The sequence below is a fragment of the Phocoena sinus genome, chromosome 14 (genome assembly GCF_008692025.1).
Source record: "Phocoena sinus isolate mPhoSin1 chromosome 14, mPhoSin1.pri, whole genome shotgun sequence".
Taxonomy (NCBI): domain Eukaryota; kingdom Metazoa; phylum Chordata; class Mammalia; order Artiodactyla; family Phocoenidae; genus Phocoena; species Phocoena sinus.
In genome coordinates, this window is record NC_045776.1 from 24,450,312 (window position 1) to 24,472,794 (window position 22,483).

General features: G+C 38.6%; 1 protein-coding gene across 1 annotated transcript in view; it reads left to right on the plus strand.

The window, feature by feature from the left end:
* Positions 1 to 22,483, plus strand: part of DYM (dymeclin) — a 382,373-nt gene that overhangs the window by 93,892 nt on the left and 265,998 nt on the right. Inside the window, 2 exon segments of the mRNA XM_032653952.1 lie at positions 7,471 to 7,596; positions 9,048 to 9,190. Of these exon segments, the coding sequence (XP_032509843.1) occupies positions 7,471 to 7,596; positions 9,048 to 9,190 (269 nt within the window).

Consider the following 22,483-nt stretch of genomic DNA (forward strand, 5'->3'; position numbering starts at 1 on the left):
TAGATTCTAGTTGTGCATAGGGTAAGACAGACAATAAACAAATTAATATATTACTTAATGTTAGAATGTGACAAGTACAATGGAAAAAAGTAATGTCGTGTTATTTTAGTCAAGATTGTAAGGGTAGGCTCCTTGTGAATTGGACCTTTTAATAGAAACCCAAAGGAAGTCAGAGAGGGAGTCCTGTCACTCTCTGGTGGAAGAGCATTCTAAGCAGAGGGAACAGCAGATGCAAGGCCCTGAGGTGGGTGCATGCTTGGTGTGTCCAGGGACCAGTAACTAGTCCAGTAGAGCTAGAGCCAAATGAGCAAGGATGGGTGAGTGATAGACAAGGTTGGATGGTTAGTCAAAAGTCATGTAGGGTCTTAGAGGCTAGGTTAAGGACTTTGCATTTTATTCTGAGCAGGATGGGCAGCTAGTGGATGGTTATTGCCCTGTTTTGAATATTTGTTACTCTGTGCATTTAAATTTTCTTCTGCTTTGTGGCTATAAGCACTATCTTCATACAATGAAAATTGGAAATTGGGTTCTTGACATCTTTGCCAAAAAAAAGGAAAAGATTCTGTTTTAGCCATTTCTAGTATCTGTATCTTTGCTATGTCATTTGAAGCTGTGCTTCATTGTGTACTTAAATTATCTTCTACCCTGCCAGTTTGTTGGAGCCTGCTTTATTTGAACATTATATTCTCCCCAGCCCCCAAATCTGGTAGATTAGTATAACTTTGAGTAATATTTTCATGTTGGCTGGTAGGGAGGTTTTTGGTTCTTATTGAAATTAGCGTCTAATTCTTACTAGCTGCTAGTGGTAGGCAGAATAATGTCCTCTCCAGCCCAAGGATGTCCACTTCCTAATCCCTGGAAAGCTGGTGAATAGATCCCTCACATGTCCAAAGGATTCTGTAGATGTGGTTAAAGTTAAGGGCTTTTCAAGGGGAGATTGGGCCCACTAGGATAATAGAGGACAGTCTAATCACACGAGTCCTTAAAGGTAGAAGAGGAAACCAGAAGGGTGGGTCACAGAGATGCAGCATGAGTCATTCAAAGCCACTAATGGCTTTGAAGATGGAGGAAAAGGATCCTTGAGTCAAAGAATGAGGTGACCTGTAGAGCCTTGGAAGTGCCGTCATCTTACCGCCAGCAAGAAAATGGGGACTTAGGGCTTCCCTGGTGGCGCAGTGGTTGAGAGTCCGCCTGCTGATGCAGGGGACACGGGTTCGTGCCCCAGTCCGGGAAGATCCCACATGCCGCGGAGCGGCTGGGCCCGTGAGCCATGGCCGCTGAGCCTGCATGTCCAGAGCCTGTGCTCCGCAACGGGAGAGGCCACAACAGTGAGAGGCCCGCGTACCGCAAAAAAAAAAAGAAAATGGGGACTTGGATCCTAGAGTCATGAGGAACTAAATCCTTCCAACAACCCAAGTGAGCAGGAAATGGATTCTTCCCCAGAGCCTCCGGAGTGGAAAGCAGCTTGCTGACACCTTGATTTTAACACCGTGAAACCTGTACTGCACCTACAGAACTGCATGATAATAAATTTGTGCTGTTTTAGGCTACTAAGTTTGTGGTGATTTGCTAATGACAACAATATAAAAACTACTGAAACATACCCAACTTCTCAAAGCAGATAACTTTAGCAAATGAAATTTGTTAAATATAGAATTTTGGATGATTCATTCACTCCAAATAATATCTGTTAAGTGCCTACTATTTGCCAGGAAATGTGGTAGGAGCTAGGAATAAGAGAGGTCCCTGTCTTCACCAAACTCTGGTCTACAGTTGTGCAGTCAATTTTTAATTTTATATTTTTAATCTTATGTAAAATTTTAAGCATATAAATGTAGAGAGACTAATGAACTCCCATATGCTTATCACTTAGCTTTAGTAATTAACAACTCATGGCCACTTTTATTTCAATTATACCCCATCCGCAGCTACCCTCCCCTACTTCTCAGATTATATTTAAGAAAATTCCAGACATCATATCATATCTGGATAGTCAGTTTTATATGAAGCTTTGCTATGTAGTTATTTCCTGTTCCCCGCTGACATTAGAAAAGTGCAGACTTTAATTTTATCATCTTTAACAAAGTAACTTTATCATCTGTGAGTTCATTTGCAATCGTTAGCTATTTTTTTGTCATGAAATTTTGCCTAGGATTCCTTTGGTGCGAGTTAGAAAATTATGTAGATCATTTCAACTTGCAGAAGTGCTGCAGAAAATTGTTTTGGGGTTATAAGTAAATTTTAGTGAGTAGGTAAACTCACAAACATGGAATCTGTGAATAAAGAGCATCGATAGATTATACATGTAAAGTGATTTTTCCATTTCCTGTGTTCTTGATTTAGGTTGATAACGTCACCTTCTCTGAGTTCTAAATCTAGAAACCTTGGTCTTTCTTGATTAGTCTTAGTCTTTCTCGCCCACTTTAAGCATCCAATCTGTCACTGAGTGCTATTAGTTTTATTTTGTTAAGCGTCATTTAAGTCTTACTGCTCTTTTCCATTGCCATTGTCATTATTTTAATGATGGTCCTTATAATGTCCTAACTGGATAATTTATTGCTGGTATTTTTTGTTTCTGGGGTTAATCTGAGCATTCTCCCACTTCAATATGTCCTCCAACCTCTTATGCCTCCCTTCATTCCACAACCCCTGATTTTGGACACATCAGGCATAGGGTTGAGTCAGTCACATTCTTCAGTTCAAGGGTCACTATCATCGTTGGTTTGTGTAAGGCCCATCTCCCCCTCCATTTAATATTAATCCATTTACTTCTTCCCATTTATCCCCATTCATTACTCCTTTTCTTTCCCATAAACAGCCATCTTACTAGGTTTAATGCATGCATTTTTTATGTATATGTCTGAGTACAAGATGTTATACTTATGTGTACATGTGTTTTTCTCTTTTTTTTAAACATCTTTATTGGAGTATATTTGCTTTACAACGGTGTGTTAGTTTCTGCTTTATAACAAAGTGAATCAGCTATAGTGTACATGTATTTTTAATATACATAAATAGAATTGTGTTATAGAACTCATTGTTTTTTGCTTTTTCCTCTCAGAATTGTTTTTTGTTTGTTTATTTTTGGCTGTATTGGGTCTTCGATGCTGCACACGCACTTTTCTCTAGTTGCGGCGAGCGGGGGCTACTCTTCATTGCGGAGCACGGGCTTCTCATTGCGGTGGCTTCTCTTGTTGCGGAGCATGGGCTCTAGGCGCACGGGCTTCAGTAGTTGTGGCTTGCAGGCTCAGTAGTTGTGGCTCGTGGGCTCTAGAGCGCAGGCTCAGTAGCTGTGGTGCACGGGCTTAGTTGCTCCGTGGCATGTGGGATCTTCCCGGACCAGGGCTTGAACCCGTGTCCCCTGCATTGGCAGGCGGATACTTAACCACTGTGCCACCAGGGAAGCCCTCAGAATTGTTTTTAAAAGTTACCTGTGGTCCTAAATGAACACCTAGTCTATTGCTGTTAAAACTGCTCCATTGTGTACATCCACAACATTTTACTTATCCAGTTCCTCAGTGCTGGACACCTGGGGTGCCTCCAACTTTGCAACACCACGAATAATGAATGTCTTTATATTATTTATCTATTACTGAACAACAAGCTACTCTAAAATTTAGAAGTTTAAAACAACATTGTTTCAATACCATATGATATCACTTATATGCAGAATCTAAAATAGGACACAAATGAACTTATCTATAAGACGGAAACAGACTCACAGACATAAAGAACAGTCATGTGTTCCTAAGGGCATGGGGTTTGGGGGAGGGATGGAGTCGGAGTCTGGGGTTAGCAGATGCAAACTACTATATATAGAATGGGTAAACGACAAGGTCCTACTGGATAGCACAGGGAACTCTATTCAGTATCCTGTGATAAACCATAATGGAAAAGGATATAAAAAAGAATATATATGTATAACTGGATCACTTTGCTGTACAGCAGAAATTAACACAACATTGTAAATCAACTATACTTCAATAAAAACAAAACAAAACGTTGTTTCACAGTTTTTTAGTATCAGGAATCAGGGTACTGTGTAGCTTGGTGCCTCTGACTCCAGTGTCTCATGAAGCTGGGGCTGTGGTCTCATCTGAAGGCTCAACTAGGAAGGACCTGCTTCCTGGACTTCTTACTTGGCTGTTGGCAGGATTCAATTTCTCTAGGGCTGTTGGACTCAGTTTCTTACTGGCTGTTGACTGGAGGCCTTCCATAGTCCTTTGCAAGGTGTACTTCTCTGTATGTCAGCTCACAACAAGGCAGCTGGCTTCCCTTGGAGAAAGCAAACAGAAGAGCAAGAGCAGGTGCCCAGCACAAGCCACGGTTGTTTTGTAAGCCCGTCTCCTCTCAGAAGTGGCATGCTTTCACTTTTACTGTATTCTCTTCTACGCAAGTCTCTAGGTCCATCCTACACTCAAGGGGAGGCAATTACACAAGGACATGAATAACAGGAAGCAGGGATTATTGAGGGTCATTTTGGAGGTTTGCTTACCACAGTCCTCAGACATATTTCTGTGAATTTTTCTTTGGCATATACATATACTGGGTTATAAATTGTTCTCTAAAATAACTGTGTTGGTTAATATTACTATCAGCAGTACATGAGGGTTTATATATCATTATGTACCTGCCAATACTTTACATTTTCTAGGACATCAAGAGATATTACACTGTTTTAAACAGACTGTTTTTTATCTTTTGCTCTTTTTTTTTCCTAGTGAAGTTCTTGGCTTTTTCTTGGCTTTTTGCGGGAGTTGCTTGTAATATTCTAGATATTAGTTCTTTGTTCTTCTTCCATTTTATCATCTGCCAGTTAACTTTGTTCAGGGTTTCATTTGTTGAGCAATAATCTTTAATTTTGATGTAATTAAATGCTTTTATTTATTTACTTTATGCTTTGTGCTCTTAGGCTTTTATTTAAGAAGTCCCTTCTTGTGCTTATGTTACAAACTTATCATTGTACATTTTCTTCTATTAATTTTAGTGTTGCCATTCACATCCAAGTGAATGTAGGTCTTTAATTCTTCTGTAGTCGGTCTTTGAATATGTTGTAAGATAGGGAGCCCTCTCTTCACTTTTCAGTTTCAAGATTGACTTGGCTATATGTTTATTCTTTCATAAAAATGTCAATTTATGAAGTTTCTGAAAAAAACTCAATGAGAATTTTGGTTGTGATTAAGATTAATTTGTGTAGAATTATCTTCATGGTATTTAGTCATTCCATTCAGATCATCCTGTTTGCCCTTTATTAATGTTTTAATACTAATAAGTGGATGCTGGCCAGCAGAATGAATAGAAGATATCCTCTAAGTCAGTCAACAGCATCCTGGATCCTTTTTTCATGAAATTCCTTTTACATTTTTGTTGCAAAGAGTATTCCTTTTGTATTATGATCGTGTATTATATGGCCTCAACATATCTCTTCCTTTTTGCTGTTCTCAGTTATGTATGCCTGGTACACTATGCTGATGACTGTTCAGGAAGTCCTAGTTAGTTCCAGTCAGAATCAGAGCAGTAAAGATCCCTCCCATTTGTGATGTTGTTTGGTCCAATTTATTTTGAAGGAGAACAGCCCTCTGTTCTAAATCTACATTCTTTCATTAAAGTTGTCAGACTTTATTTATTAATTATTTAATAATTTATTATTTATTTATTAATATTTATTAATAGTCATAGTTTTAAGGTTTTTTTGCGGTACACGGGCCTCTCACTGTTGTGGCCTCTCCCGTTGCGGAGCACAGGCTCTGGACGCGCAGGCTCAGTGGCCACGGCTCATGGGCCCAGCCGCTCCACGGCATGTGGGATCTTCCGGAACCGGGGCACAACCCGTGTACCCTGCATCGGCAGGCGGACTTTCAACCACTGCGCCACCAGGGAAGCCCCATAGTTTTTAGTTTAAACAAATTAAAGCAGTTTCTTCCTGGATCAGGAACCTAGTGTAAGATGTTAAATTGTAAACCACTGCTGTTTTTTTTTTTTTTTTTTTTTTATTGATGCAATGACTAAATGCATTAACAAGTGCACTGGAGGTAGTCACCTACCTAGATAGCATGTACTGTGGCAAGATACTTGTTCTTCAGTATTTGGCTTTAAGCCCTGACCCAACTGAAAAGCCTAGCAAATTGACTACAGAGTATGGATTCCTGACAGGCATAGGCTGTATGAATAAATGATGATTGTGATTCAAAATCCTTTGGGTTTTGAGCACCCAAATCATCATTATTGAAGAATTAATGAATCCTGATACAACACATCAGGGTTGTTTTTCATTCAATTCAAGAAATAAGTACAAATGTAAGATGTGCCTTTTATGTGGTTAATATTTTACAGCAATAATTATGGAAATTTCAGGAAAGAGAATTGTTCTACAGTATTAGTCAGATTTCTGAGTAGAAATGAGATTTATTCGTTACATAATAAGATCATTTGCACGGGTCTCTTGTGTTTTGTTTTGTATACTTTGCTTTTAAAAGATATTTCATCAGCAAAATCACTCTGTAAATATCTGGTAGAATTAGAACTTAAAAATCTGGTAAGCTTCTCCATTTCTAGAATCAAGTCCTCTTTAATTTGTTTGATGAGCTTCATTTAAGTAGGTGTTCAGTATTTTTCTTTGGGCTTTCCATGAATATTTCAGATCTGTAAAAATAGCTGATATTCTTTTGGAGCTGTTACGCTTTTTGTTGTGCTGTTGAGATTTTCACTTTCCTGGGCTAACATGTTACTGTTCCCCATGATAATTGTGTTTAAACTTTTGCAATAATTGAAGATTTCTTGATGCATTTGTTCCTGTTCGTGCTCAGCCAAAATTTTGTTTCCTTTTTATTTGTTCTAAGATTTGTTTCTAAAAGGGATTAATGATCTTCGGAGGACAATGGTAGTCCTTCATAAAAGAAATACGCTTAATAAAACAGGAACAATTTGTTTACTGTTCATATTTTGCTGAGCAGGCAGAGTTGGCCTTGAGAAAGTAGACACTTAGAGATAGAAGATCTAGGGTATACCATAGTTCTTACTGTAAAGTTATTATCAACTCAAAAAGACACTGTTGTCTTCCCTACACTGTGACTTCTTTTCAGTTTTACAATCTGAATATTTGTTTCTGTGTTATAACTAAACAGGGAATGAGCATAAGGGCTTTAGAGTGGACCTTCGAAGTAGAACACTGCTGGTAACTGTTTCCATTATACACTAATGTATTGATACTTGTCATTCATTAGTAGATGGGCCCTGGAAAATAGGAAAGTAATGGGATATTTGACCCAAGTACAAAAACTAATGACAAGGAAGGGTTTCATATTTTTGTTTGACTTAATTTTTATGTTAAACATACTAGTATTTTTTAATAATCTGGAAGCATATTGAATATTTTGATTTGAGTTTTTAAATCTGTAGTTTATTTAGAAAAGAGCAATATCTTAATCTTCCAAAGTGATCATTATTCTGATTTGTTTCCTATTTTCCCAGAGATATTACATATGAAATATCAGTAGAAGCTGTGTCAACAATGGTGGTCTTCCTTTCCTGCCAACTCTTCCACAAGGAAGTTCTGCGACAGAGCATCAGTCACAAGTATTTGATGCGAGGTCGATGGTATGTTTCTATTTTAAATTTGTCAAGTTTTTTATTGAATTAATCTATAGTTCTCGTCTTGTCCTCTTTCCTTAGTGTTGTTCCATATCTCCAACCAGACATTTCCTCTGGTTGTTCTGTCAGAACTTCAAACCCAACACATAAGGATCTGCTTTCCTGTCTAAACTATCCATCCTCCCTGCCCCTTTCATCCCCTAGCTTCATTACCTTCTCTAGTGGTTTCTTTGTAGAGTTGAAACTTTGAAGCCATGTTTTCTTCCTTCTGCATCATTCTCTATGTCTAAGCATTCATCCAGTCACATTTGTTCATTGAAATTATTTGTATCTTCCCCTTCCCACCAGTCCCATTGAAACGACTACTGCAGTGGATGCCCTGTCACCATGTGTTTGGACTTCACCAGCAGCCACTTAACTGACTGTTCCTACTTTCATGTAGTCAACAAATGTTTATTGTGTGTTAACCATGTGCCAGGCATGTGTTAGGATGTGGAGCTGTGCTCCTGAGCACAGCAGAAGCTTACAGTCTCCTGGTGGGTAGGGACAGGAGTAGATAAATATTAAACACACACACACACACACACACACACACACACACACACACAGAGAGAGAGAGAGAGAGAGAGAGAGAGAGAGAGAGAGAGAGAAGCACCTTTGTCTTTTTCACATCCCTCTTGCTACCTTGATTATACTTGTGGCACATTCACAGAATCCTTTAGAGCTCTTTTAGAACATATTTGAAAATCACTGATAATAGGGATAAAAGGCCTTAAGCGTTGGCTGAAGAGTCTATTCAAAAGTTTTCTCCAGATTGCAGGAATTGATTTATCACCAATTTGTGGACACATATCCCTTTTAACCTGTTTTCTCTGCCTTCTCCTCTCATTCTGTTACTTAAAAGCAAAGGGTATTAACATTAAAAGAAATCTGTATATATATGGACATGTTTTTTATATGTATGCATAGATTGAATAACTTCATACTTTTATTTTAAACAATGTAAGATATTTAACAATTATTATATTGATTATATGTTGAATATTTTGGATATATTGGGTTAAGTCAAATAAATATACTATTCAAGTCAGTTTCCATACTTTTAAATTCTTGCGTTTTCCTCCTGACTCTGTGTTACTACCTCCCTTCAAATGCCAAGTACTGTATTATACACTGAATTTATAATATTTCACCTGTTATACAGATTACAAATAAGCTAACTGAAGCTTAGGAGTTGAAGCGATTTGATGAATGACATACAGCATAGTAAGAGGAAAGCCAGATTTAAGCCTCAAGTCTGATCTCAAAGCCCATGGTCTTCACTGTTGTGACAGTGCCAGAGTTCTTTGAATTGTGCTAATCCCTTTTATGTCGGTAGATTATATAGGTTATATTTATCACGATACAAAGTCAGTTGACTCCCCCAAATCTGAGTTTATTTTCTTCTTTTTGTGTAGCCTCCCATATACCAGCAAACTTGTAAAGACCTTGTTGTATAACTTCATCAGGCAAGAAAAGCCGCCTCCTCCAGGAGCACACGTTTTCCCTCAGCAGTCAGATGCGGGAGGGCTGCTGTATGGACTGGCATCAGGAGTAGCAAGTAAGTCTTACCAGATTTTGTCAGGTCTTTGTTATATGTAGGTTTTGCCCAGTTAGTCATAAGAAACTCTGTTCAGTTGGCTGCCGCTACTAACTATTATATTGCATCTGTGCAGCTGGTTAAATGTGTGAAATATTGGAAATAATTTAAAATATTTTTTCCATTTGGTGCACTGATTTATACAAGGAAATATATGCAAATCATGAATAGATTGTTTACCTATAAGAGGACATTTTTCAAGAAGAATATTTATAAATATGCATATTGCATGCATTCTAGCTGTACAATATAAATACAGTCATGCTCTTGGGAACTTTTTACCGCTTGTGTTTTATGAGGAAATTATTCTATTTTAGGGGCTTTCTTGGTTAGGATTTTACGTGACTAATTAGGTATGGTTTTCTTATTATACTCAATGTTTCATTTGTTCGGTGACAAATTAGCACATTTTGAAGAGTCTTGTAATAAATTCTGAAGTGGCACAAATGTGAGTTTTATCAGATTGGAAGCAAATTTCATTAACTGAACAAAGTCCTTTCCCACCATCCAGTAAAGCCTCATTTCTACTTCACAGCGTTTAGACCTAAAGAGACCAGAAATACAAGAGGACCTGGGTCATGTGAGGTTACGTCAACTGAACTTGTGCTTTGTTCTGAAGGAGAAACAAAAACTAGACTGGCACTTTGGCAGTTGTAAGGTCTGCCTGGGTGCTCTTACTAAAGAAACAGTATACAGTCTGCTTAATTACATAGTGCAGAGTTCAGCTGTCTGAAGGAATTTTAAATGGGGCTGAGTTCCACAGCTGAATTAGGCTGGGACGTGCTCTCCACACTCAGGCAGGGGCGTCAGTTTGTTAGGAAAATGGAATACTGTGTGATAATTTATGGGATGAGGAGTCTCAGGAACCTCTTTGGATGAGAAGACCTCTGTTCTAGGTTTGCCTACCTTTGACTTCTTTCAATGTTATGAGTTGAATTACATTTGTAATCGCTCATGGCTGTCTTTGGTGCTGAGTATGCTCCCTAGCCCACCAGACCTGCAGAGGTTCATTCTCCGAGTCACCCCTCCCATTGCCCTCATTGTTTCCGATGAGGGGGCTGTACAAGGCTTGCTCATGTTCGGCCTCTGAAGGCAGCACAGGAATCCTGTGTGCCTGTGGGAATCGGGTGTCCTGTGGGAAGGCTTGATTAATCCATTAGTGTTTCCTTTTTTCAGTCATTAAACTGGTGTAAGTACTCAAAAGCTGAGTATTTTCCCATTCTCCAATACGGTTGGACATTTTTTTTGGAGGAGGTAGTAGAAGTTCATTACCTGCTTTCTTCAAAACAGTGGCAGTGCTTCACAGTTTTTAAAAATACAGACTTGTGTGTAGTTCTTGATTTTTCTTGCAGTTACGTGTCATCATAAAGAAGTCCAGTATGGTGTGTGGTGTCATCAGTACCGGGTGCCAAAAAACTTGTCTTGCTAACTTTAGATCTACTCTGCGTATCGGAAGGAAGTTCCTTTTCTTAGCTCCCAGTTTCTTTGTCTACCAGATGTCGATCACGGTTGGAATACATGATCTCTGACACTATTTCCACATAATTTTTTTTTTTTTTGCCTTACGCGGGCCTCTCACTGCTGTGGCCTCTCCCGTTGCGGAGCACAGGCTCCGGACGCGCAGGCTCAGCGGCCATGGCTCACGGGCCCAGCTGCTCTGTGGCATGTGGGATCTTCCTGGACCGGGGCATGAACCCGTGTCCCCTGCATCGGCAGGCGGACTCTCAACCACTGCGCCACCAGGGAGGCCCCTCTCCTCCTCTTTTGAAAGAGCTTTTTATTTGGAAATAAGTTCACACATATATAAAAATACCAAAACTAAAAAAATCCCCCAAATTATATACCTTTAACAAGGCTGATTTATTGTTAACATTTTATCCCATTTCTATTGTATTTGTATTCCTCCCCCCAAATCTACACACACACACACACATTTTTTTTAACCATTTTTGAGAATAAGTTATATAGATCATGGCCCTTTACCCCTAAGTACTTGAATGTGTATTTCCTATAAGGGGATATCTCTTTTTTTTTTTAACTTTTGTTAAAAACATTGAAGTATAGTTATTTAATTTACAATGTTGTGTTAGTTTGAGACATACAGCAGGGTGATTCTGTTATTCATATATATATATTCTTTTTAGAATATATTACAAGATAATTGAGTGTAGTTTCCTGTGCTACACAGTAGGTCCTTGTTTACGCATTTATATAGTATGTGTATATGTTAATCCTAAACTCTTAATTTATCTCCCCCATCCCCTTTGCTAACTATAAGCTTGTTTTCTATGTCTGTGAGTCTCCTTCTGTTTTGTAAATAAGTTCATTTGTATCATTTTTTTAGATTCCACATATAAATGATATCATATGATATTTGTCCTTCTCTGTCTGACTTCACTTAGTATAATAATCTCTACATCCATCCATGTTGCTGGAAATGGTATTTTCATTCTTTTTTAAAATCAATTAATTAATGCATTTTCTTTTTTCTTTCTGGCTGCATTGGGTCTTCGTTGCTGTGCACGGGCTATCTCTAGTTGCAGCGAGGGGGGCTACTCTTCATCACGGTGTGGGGGCTACTCTTCATTGCGGTGCATGGGCTTCTCATTGTGGTGGCTTCTCTTGTTGGGGAGCACAGGCTCTAGGAGCGTGGGCTTCAGTAGTTGTGGCACACAGGCTCAGTAGCTGTGGCTCACAGGCTTTAGAATGCAGGCTCAGTAGTTGTGGCACATGAGCTTAGTTGCTCTGTGGCACATAGGATCTTCCTGGACAAGAGCTTGAACCCGTGTCCCCTGCACTGGCAGGCAGATTCCTAACCACTGTGCCACCAGGGCAGTCCTATTTCATTCTTTTCATGGCTGAGTAATATTCCATTGTCTGTGTATATTTGTGTGTGTATGTATGTATATATTTATATGTGTATATGTGTGTGTGTATACACACACACACACACACACACACACACACACACACATATATATATATATATATATATATATATCACATCTTCTTTATCCATTCATCTGTTGATGGACACTAAGGTTGCTTCCATGTCTTGGCTTTTGTAAATGGTGCTGCTTTGAACATTGGTGTGCGTGTATCTTATGATATTATGAATTAGAGCTTTCATCTTTTCTGGATATATGCCCAGTAGTGGGATTGCAGAATCATATGGTAGCTCTATGTTTAGTTCCTAAGGAACCTCCGTACTGTTCTCCATAGTGGCTGCACCAATTCACATTCCCACCCACATGTGCTTGTGCTTACACCTTGGAATTTCTGAGCCGTTAGATATGAAGTGCGGCCTGGTCATACATATTTTCAGTAAGCATTCTAGATGGTTCTGAAAAAGCTGGTCCATTTCTGCACCACTTTGTGGTGCGGGTCCCTTTCCTGTGCTTGTATCTGTTCTGCTGTGGGCCCATCATGGCAGATAGTTGAGCCAATTCTGTTAACTGTTGGGGATTACATTGTTTTGAGGCAGCTCTAATGGGTTTAACTGACACTCTCCTTCAGTATTATCTTGCTTTCTCTTCTTATTACTCTCTTACTGATGAGGTCCAGTTTATCAGAATTTTTTTTTAATTTATTTTTTTATACAGCAGGTTCTTATTAGTTATCTGTTTTATACATATTAGTGTATGCATGTCAATCCCAATCGCCCAATTCATCCCACCACCTACACCCCCGCCACTTTCCCCCATTTGAGTGCATACTTTTGTTCTCTACATCTGTGTCTCTATTTCTGCCTGGCAAACTAGTTCATCTGTGCCATTTTTCTAGATTCCACATATATGTGTTAATATAAGATATTTGTTTTTCTCTTTCTGACTTACTTCACTCTGTATGGCAGTCTCTAGGTCCATCCATGTCTCTACAAATGGCCCAATTTCGTTCATTTTTATGGCTGAGTAATATTCCATTGTATATATGTACCACATCTTCTTTATCCATTTGTCTGTCGATGGGCATTTAAGTTGCTTCCATGACCTGGCTATTGTAAATAGTGCTGCAGTGAACATTGGGGTGCATGTATCTTTTTGAATTATAGTTTTCTCTGTGTATATGCCCAGTAGTGGGATTGCTGGGTCGTATGATAGTTTTATTTTTAGTTTTTTAAGGAATCGCCATGCTGTTCTCCATAGTGGCTGTATCAATTTACATTCCCACCAACAGTGCAAGAGGGTTCCCTTTTCTCCACACCCTCTCCAGCATTTGTTGTTTGTAGATTTTCTGATGATGCCCGTTCTGACTGGTGTGAGGTGATACCTCACTGTAGTTTTGATTTATATTTCTCTAATCATTAGTGATGTTGAGCAGCTTTTCATGTGCCTCTTGGACATCTGTATGTCTTCTTTGGAGAAATGTCTATTTAGGTGTTCTACCCATGTTTGGATTGGGTTGTTTGTTTTTTTTAATATTGAGCTGCATGAGCTGTTTATATATTTTGGAGATTAATCCTTTGTTGATTCGTTTGCAAATATTTTCTCCCATTCTGAGGGTTGTCTTTTCATCTTGTTTATAGTTCCCTTTGCTATGCAAAAGGTTTTAAGTTTCTTTAGGTACCATTTGTTTATTTTTCTATTTTTTTCTGTTACTCTAGGAGGTGGGTCAAAAAAGATCTTGCTGTGATTTATGTCAAAGGGTGTTCTTCCTATGTTTTCCTCTAAGAGTTTTATAATGTCCGGTCTTACATTTAGGTCTTTAATCCATTCTGAGTTTATTTTTGTGTATGGTGTTAGGGAGTGTTCTAATTTCATTTTTTTCCATGTAACTGTTCAGTTTTCCCAGCACCACTTATTGAAGAGGCCGTCTTTTCTCCATTGTATGTCCTTGCCTCCTCTGTCATAGATTAGTTGACCATAGGTGCATGGGTTTATCTCTGGGGTTTCTCTCCTGTTCCATAGATCCATATTTCTGTTTCTGTTCCAGTAACATGTTGTCTTGACTACTGTAGCTTTGTAGTATAATCTGAAGTCAGGGAGTCTGATTCCTCCAGCTCCGCTTTTTTCCCTCGAGATTGCTTTGGTTATTCTGGGTCTTTTGTGTTTCCATACAAATTTTAAGATTTTTTTGTTCTATTTCTGTAAAAAATGTCATTTGTAATTTGATAGAGATTGCATTGAATCTGTAGATTGCTTTGGGTAGTATAGTCATTTTCACAGTGTTGATTCTTCCAATCCAAGAACATGGTACATCTCTCCATCTGTTGGTGACATCTTTGGTTTCTTTCAGCAGTGTCTCATAGTTTTCTGAGTACAAGTCTTCTACCTCTTTAGGTAGGTTTATTCCTAGGTATTTTATTCTTTTTGTTGCAGTGGTGAATGGGATTGTTTCCTTAATTACTCTTTCTGATCTTTCGTTGTTAGTGTATAGGAATGCAAGAGACTTCTGTGCATTAATTTTGTATCCTACAACTGTACCAAATTCATTGATTAGCTGTAGTAGTTTTCTGGTGGTGTCTTTAGGATTATCTATGTATAGTATCATGTCATTCGCAAACAATGACAGCTTTACTTCTTCTTTTCCAATTTGTATTCCTTTTATTTCTTTTTCTTCTTTGATTGCCGTGGCTAGGACTTCCAAAACTATGTTGAATAAGAGTGGCGAGAGTGGACATCCTTGTCTTGTTCCTGATCTTAGAGGAAATGCTTTCAGTTTTTCACCATTGAGAATGATGTTGGCTGTGGGTTTGTTGTATATGGCCTTTATTATGTTGAGGTAGCTTCCCTCTATGCCCACTTTCTGGAGAGTTTTTATCATAAATAGGTGTTGAATTTTGTCAAAAGCTTTTTCTGCATCTATTGAGATGATCATATGGTTTTTCTCCTTCAATTTGTTAATATGGTGTATCACATTGATTTGTGTATATTGAAGAATCCTTGCATCCTTGGGATGAATCCCACTTGATCGTGGTGTATGATCCTTTTAATGTGTTGTTGGATTCTGTTTGCTACTATTTTGTTGAGGATTTTTGCATCTATATTTATCAGTGATATTGGTCTGTAATTTTCTTTTTTTGTAGTATCTTTGTCTGGTTCTGGTATCAGGGTGATGGTGGCCTCATAGAATGAGTTTGGGAGTGTTCCTTCCTCTGCAATTTTTGGAAGAGTTTGAGAAGAATCCGTGTTAGCTCTTCTCTAAATGTTTGATAGAACTCACCTGTGAAGCCATCTGGTCCTGGACTTTTGTTTGTTGGAAGATTTTTAATCGCAGTGTCAATTTCATTACTGTGATTGGTCTGTTCATATTTTCTGTTTCTTCCTGGTTCAGTCTTGGAAGGTTATACCTGTCTAAGAATTTGTGCATTTCTTCCAGGTTGTCCATTTTATTGGCATAGAGTTGCTTGTCGTAGTCACTTATGATGCTTGGTATTTCTGCAGTGTCCGTTGTAACTCCTCCTTTTTTATTTCTAATTTTATTGATTTGAGTGCTCTCTCTCTTTTTTCTTTTTTTAAAATGTATTTATTTTTGGCTGCACTGGGTCTTCGTTGCTGCGTGCAGGCTTTCTCTAGTTGCGGTGAGCGGGGGCTTCTCTTCGTTGCAGTGCGTGGGCTTCTCATTGCAGTGGCTTCTCTCGTTGCAGAGCATGGGCTCTAGGCACGTGGGCTTCAGTAGTTGCGGCACGAAGGCTTCAGTAGTTGTGGCTCACAGGCTCTAGAGCGCAGGCTCAGTCATTGTGGTGCTCGGGCTTAGTTGCTCCATGGCATGTGGGATCTTCCCAGACCGGGTCTCGAACCTGTGTCTCCTGCACTGGCAGGCAGATTCTTAACCACTGGGCTACCAGGGAAGTCCTCCCTTTTTTTCTTGATGTGTCTGGCCAAAGGTTTGTCAATTTTGTTTATCTTCTCAAAGAACCAGCTTTTACTTTTATTGATGTTTGCTATTATTTTCTTTCTTTCTGTTTCATTTATTTCTGCTCTGATCTTTATGATTTCTTTCCTTCTAGTAACTTTGGGTTTTGTTTGTTCTTCTTTCTCTAGTTCCTTTAGGTGTAAGGTTAGATTGTTTATTTGAGATGTTTCTTGTTTCTTGAGGTAGGCTTGTATAGCTATAAACTTCCCTCTTAGAACTGCTTTTGCTGCATCCCATAAGTTTTGGATCACTGTGTTTTCGTTGTTGTTTGTTTCTAGGTATTTTTTGATTTCCTCTTTGATTTCTTCAGTGATCTCTTGGTTATTTAGTAATGTATTGTTTAGCCTCCACGTCTTTGTGTTTTTTACGTTTTTTGTTCCCTGTAATTGATTTCTAATCTCATAGCATTGTGGTCAGAAAAGATGCTTGATATGATTTTAACTTTCTTTAATTTACCAAGGCTTGATTAGTGACTTAAGATGTGATCTATCCTGGAGAATGTGCTGTGTGCACTTGAGAAGAAAGTGTAATCTGCTGTTTTCAGATGGAATGTCCTAAAAATATCAGTTAAATCTATCTGGTCTATTGTGTCTTTTAAAGCTTGTGTTTCCCCAATAATTTTCTGTCTGGATGATCTGTCCATTGATATAAGTGAGGTGTTAAAGTCCCCCACTAAATTGTGTTACTCTTGATTTCCTCTTTTATAGCTGTTAGAATTTGCCTTATGTTGACTGGTGGCTTGAACAGCAGATGTTTATTTCTCCCAGTTTTAGAGGCTGGGAAGTCTAAGATTAAGGTGCTGGCAGATTTGGTTCTTAGTGAGGGCTCTCTTCTTGGCTTGCAGATGGTTGCACAGTATCTTTACATGGTGTCTCTTTTTCCTCATATAAGGGCACAAATATCATCACGGGGGCTCCGCCCTCATGACTGCATCTAAACCTAATGACTTTACAAAAGGCCCTACCTCCTATTACCACCACATTGGGGTTAGGGCTTAATATATGAATTTGGGGTTGGGGGACACAAACATTCAGTTAGTAATAGGTATTAAATAGGTCATTGCTGGAATTCCCCTCACTAAAATTCTCAGTTTGGGAGGCCATTGGTCTCTTTTTTATGTCAACAGCTAAGGCACTCTTTAGCCCCAGTCACAGCCCATTCCAACCTCACTAATATGTTTTTTTAAAAAATAAAGAAGGAAAAGGCATTCCAGAATGCATAAGGATTCCACCACCACCACCACCACCACCACCAAATAGTCCTGTGATTGAAACAAGTTATTTTCTGTTCTGATTTTGGAGGCCCCTCCTTATATTGTCCTTTGGGAGGGACTAGCTTTAGATCTTGATAATTTGGTATTATGGAAGAGGCATAAGTATCAGACTCTGGCTGTTGGTATTAGACCTAGAATTGAAAGCCAGTCCTGCCATTTACTAACTAGATGTTCTTTGGCTATTTAACCCCTTAGTGACTCAAATTCTTCAAGGCAAAATGAGGGTAATACCTTCCTTTATAGGGCTACTGAGGGCATGAAATGAGCAAAAGTGTAAGAAGGAGCCTCGTACCCAGTAGGTGCATAATAAATGGTCACTGTTAGTCACAAATATTACATAGTTGTATTTGAAAGATAACTTTTGTTTAAAATAAATACAAAAAAGGCAGTGACCTTATAATGATTTACAAGTTTACTCAGATTTTTTATGTAAATAAATTACGAAAATATCTGATATTTGGTATACACATTTATAATAGAGACTTCAGATAGTCACTACAGGAGTTATGTTGAAAATTTATATTGTGAGAAGGAAAAACAGTTATAAGATTTATTGTTTTACTTTTGATTCTATCCTTCTTTGACCCTGTCTTTTAATATATTTTAAAGCTTCTAAATTGCCTCTAATACCTAAAAAAAAGGGTGAAGCAAAGGAAGCATTGACCTTGAAATTTCTTGTGTGTTTTTTCATTGTAAGACAGAGCTGTAATGTGATTATAACTGAGTATTTAACGTTTTAAAGAGCCAAGCCTAATTGAATGTGTTCTGCCAAGCTGGGCTTTCCATCGCAACTACTGAGGTTTCACACGATAATTTCTGATATATGGCTTTTCCATTTGAATGAGCCATCAAAAATGTTTTTTTTTTCCTTTGCTTGCAGTGGTGGGTGTCCCAGCCAAATTATAAAGCCAAAGTAGTGATTATTTGTTTAGGTAAATGCTATAATAGAGAAATTAATAAAGTTGAATTTGAAGATTAAAACTCATTTCTCCCAATTGGTGTTATTGAGAAAGTTACTGAATTCATTATGATAGGTACGGTATGAAGTAGTTGTAATTTTTTTTTACGTGACGGTTGTTTTTCTCTTCAGTTTTGGCTTCTTCTGGGCTGACTCATTGAGAGAAAGAACAACTACAGTAAGTGAAAAAGTATGTGGCACTCAGAAACAGGCGTAGTTGTGAAAGCATTTCTAATTAAAGCACTTTGAATTTTCAAAGAAAGAAAGTGCTTTATAAACAGTAATTACATTTCAATTCATTTTTATTTGGAATGGTCTGTTAGATTTTTTATATACCAGGTGAAAGAATGACTTTTCTCCCCTTCTTTATTTTCAGGACTGAACTCATTTTGTGACTTTTAAAATATAGTTAATTTCAGTTTACTGTTTACTTGTAATGGTTCTTTGCAGGCATACAGTGAGCATTTATTTACTTTATTTTTGGCTGCGTTGGGTCTTCATTGCTGCGCGTGGGCTTTCTTTAGTTGCGTCAAGTGGGGGCTACACTTTGTTGCGGTGCACGGGCTTCTCATTGCGGTGTTTCTCTTGTTGCGAAGCACAGGCTTCAGTAGTTGTGTCTCGCAGGCTCTAGAGCGCAAGTTCAGTAGTTGTGGCCCACGGGCTTAGTTGCTCCATGGCATGTGGGATCTTCACTGACCAGGGCTTGAACCTGTGTCCCTTGCATTGGCAGGCAGATTCTTGACATGTACCATTTTTTAACGTCTTTATTGAATTTGTTACAATATTGTTTCTGTTTTATGTTTTGGTTTTTTGGCCGTGAGACCAGGGCTCGAACTCGCACCCTATGCATTGGAAGGCGAAGTCTTAACCACTGGACCACCAGGGTAGTCCTGGCAGGCAGATTCTTAATCACTGTGCCACCAGGGAAGCCCCAGAGTGAGCGTTTAATTAGTATCTACAATACAAACTGACCATATTTAGTTGTAGGGTCATAATATAAGTTATTTTACTTTTAATTGCTCTCTGAAACAAGCATTATTTCAGATTTTAGACTTGTAAAAAATGTTTATTAAAAGATATTCGTTGGAAGTGTCAAAATATAGTATTGACTTGTTTATCTTTTATCCTTGTAATTTGCTGACAACCGCTCCTAAACCAGTTTCCAGAAATGGTTTGTGTTTTTTCTTTTTTCTTTTTTTTTTTTGTGGTACGTGGGCCTTCCACTGTTGTGGCCTCTCCCGTTGCGGAGCACAGGCTCCGGACGCGCAGGCTCAGCGGCCATGGCTCACGGGCCCAGCCGCTCCGCGGCATGTGGGATCTTCCCGTACCGAGGCACGAACCCACGTCCCCTGCATTGGTAGGCGGATTCCCAACCACTGCGCCACCAGGGAAGCCCTCTAGAAATGGTTTTGAAAGTCAGTATGCCAGCCCTCTAGTCTCATTTTCTTCTTAACAGATTTGAGGGGAAGACTGAAGCTTTTTTTATGCCACAAATCGTTGGGGAATGAATTCATTCATATTCACCAGGAAGAAAATAGAATAATGCAGTCAATTTCAGATGAAATCCTAGGAATAAGTTTCTAAGACTGCTATAAATGTTGTTTATTTGGCATCGACGATTTAATGTTTCTGAGACTCCACTAACGTAATTTATTTTATTGTGGAATTTAAAATATTAAAGATATTTTAAACATAAGAATATTAAAAGCATGGAATTCTAATTTTGGGGACTGAATCTTATTTGAAAAATGAAGGAATTAAAGTGGATTTGCTGGGGCTTCCCTGGTGGCGCAGTGGTTGAGAGTCCGCCTGCCGATGCAGGGGACATGGGTTCTTGTCCCGATCCGGGAGGGTCCCACATGCCGCGGAGCGGCTGGGTCCGTGAGCCATGGCCTCTGAGCCTGCACGTCCGGAGCCTGTGCTAAGCAACGGGAGAGGCCACAACAGTGAGAGGCCCGCGTATAGGAAAAAAAAAAAAAAAAATATATATATATATATATATATATATATATATATAAAATTCTGTTCGATAAAAATACCCTTCAGTATTTTTTTGCATGGGAGTGTAGATTTATGGAGCCTAAAACTGTATGTCAAATGACTAAAGAAATAAGCAATGTTAATAAACATTATTACAACACATAACAGGAGTTAGCCAAGCAGGAGAAGAGACTAGTAAGTTGCTTTGGGATGCTTGGGATACTTTCCAGAGATGTACAAAGGATAGGGTATGAATATCTTAATTCACCCTGCTGGTCCTGTGTGGAGCTAGGTGCTGCTTATTAGACTGTAAATGTAGTTTTACCCTTATTTTGCATGAAGTGAACGTGAATTAAATTTGTTTCAAAATCAGACATATATGAAAGTAGTTACAATTGCAGCCAGTAACTTTTAGAGGTTTAACACTGGAGATGAATGTCATAATTTTAATTATGAAAGAAGGTGTTGGTACACCAGTGGGAACTCTGACAACTCTGCTAAGAGTGTAATTAGGTATAGCTACTTTGGAATATATTTGACCATTATTTAGTCAAATATTGACTGAATATGAACATACCCTGTACCCCAGCAGCTCCATTCTTAGGTATATGTCCTAAAGGAACCTGCACACCTGAGTGCAAGAAAACATGAAAAAAGTTTCGTAGCAACATAGTTTATAATCGTCTCCAACTGGAAACACGTCAGATGACCATCAAGAGTGGAATGGATGAAGAGTATTATGTTCATTATATGCAGTTGAAGGGACTGCAGCTCCCCATGTAAACTGATGACTCTTAGAACACCATGCGGCGTGAAAGAAGCAAGTTAAAAGAAAACATACACAGTATGAAAGTTCAAAAGTAGGCAAAACTACACCAAAAAAGCCAGGCAAAACTAAACTAAATTGTTTAGAGTTTGGTCTGTAGGTGTTTGAAACTATAAAGAAAAGCAAGGAAATGATTATCATAAATTTGTATAATAATATTTGATAAGGAGTAAACTACCTATCCTCCTCGATTTACCATGGATGATAGCAGTGTGTAAGAGTTTTATTCTTCAGATGCCTTTGGTTTGCAGTCTTATATTAATTTCTTACTTGCTCTTGTTCATTACTTTTATTTTTGTCCTTCCTGCCTTATAATCATATTATCCTTTCAACATATTAATCATTTGAAATGCCTACACAGAACACTTCCTCCTCTTGTATATTCAATTTAGTGGATCTCTGGTTCTTTGAAATGTTTTGGTATAATTTACAAACTTAGATTCTCTTATGTCTTGGTGTTGCATACATCCATGGTGGTTCTCCTGCTGTACACTGAACCATTTATATTGTCCCCCTGATACCTGGACACTGAAGGTCCACGCCCTTCAGATGGGATTTTGTTTCAACCCTCTCCTGCATGCGTTCACTGAAGTTACACTAACATGTACTTTATTCTTCAGGGAGATTTCTGTTTGCAGGTGTTTCTTAACATGTTTCCCCATTTCTTCATTCTAAGGAGCCTTTTTATTTTTAGTTTTATTGTAATATTTTTTAAAAAAAATATTTATTTGGCTGTGCTGGGTCTTAGTTGTAGCGTGTGGGATCTATAGTCACGGCGTATGGGATCTTTAGTTGCGGCACGTGGGCTCTTTTAGTTGTGGCATGTGGGAGTGAACCTGGGCCCCCTGCTTTGGGAGCACAGGGTCTTAACCACTGGACCACCAGGGAAGTCCCAGGAGCCTTGTTAGACTGTTTTTTCTTAATTGCCACTGCCACTCCCAAAGGAAAATTAAAACTACAAATATACTGTATATCTGTTTATGTACTGTATGTATCTGTGCTTCATACATAAAAAGAGGGTTTTTATTTTTTGCTGTCTTCCGAATCAAGTTTTCAAAGTTTGTCCCCTTGAGATGATATTGCCAACTTTGCAATGTGTAATATAAGCAAAAGTCTGCAGCCCTCCACTTAGGCTGAGCCAAATTCCTCCCTATGTTTTTACTGCTGGAATACATTTTCTCTTCTTTCATGTTCTTTCTATCTGGCTGGGCCATAACTCTCATAGATATTTAAATGATATACAGTTTGATCTGCACTTCCCTCATGCCCTTGTCATGCTCTGCAGTCACAACACTAACTGATGCTAATGGCAAGTGTAGTTTTAAGAATCCTGTCTTGTTCATGTAACATTATGTTGTATTT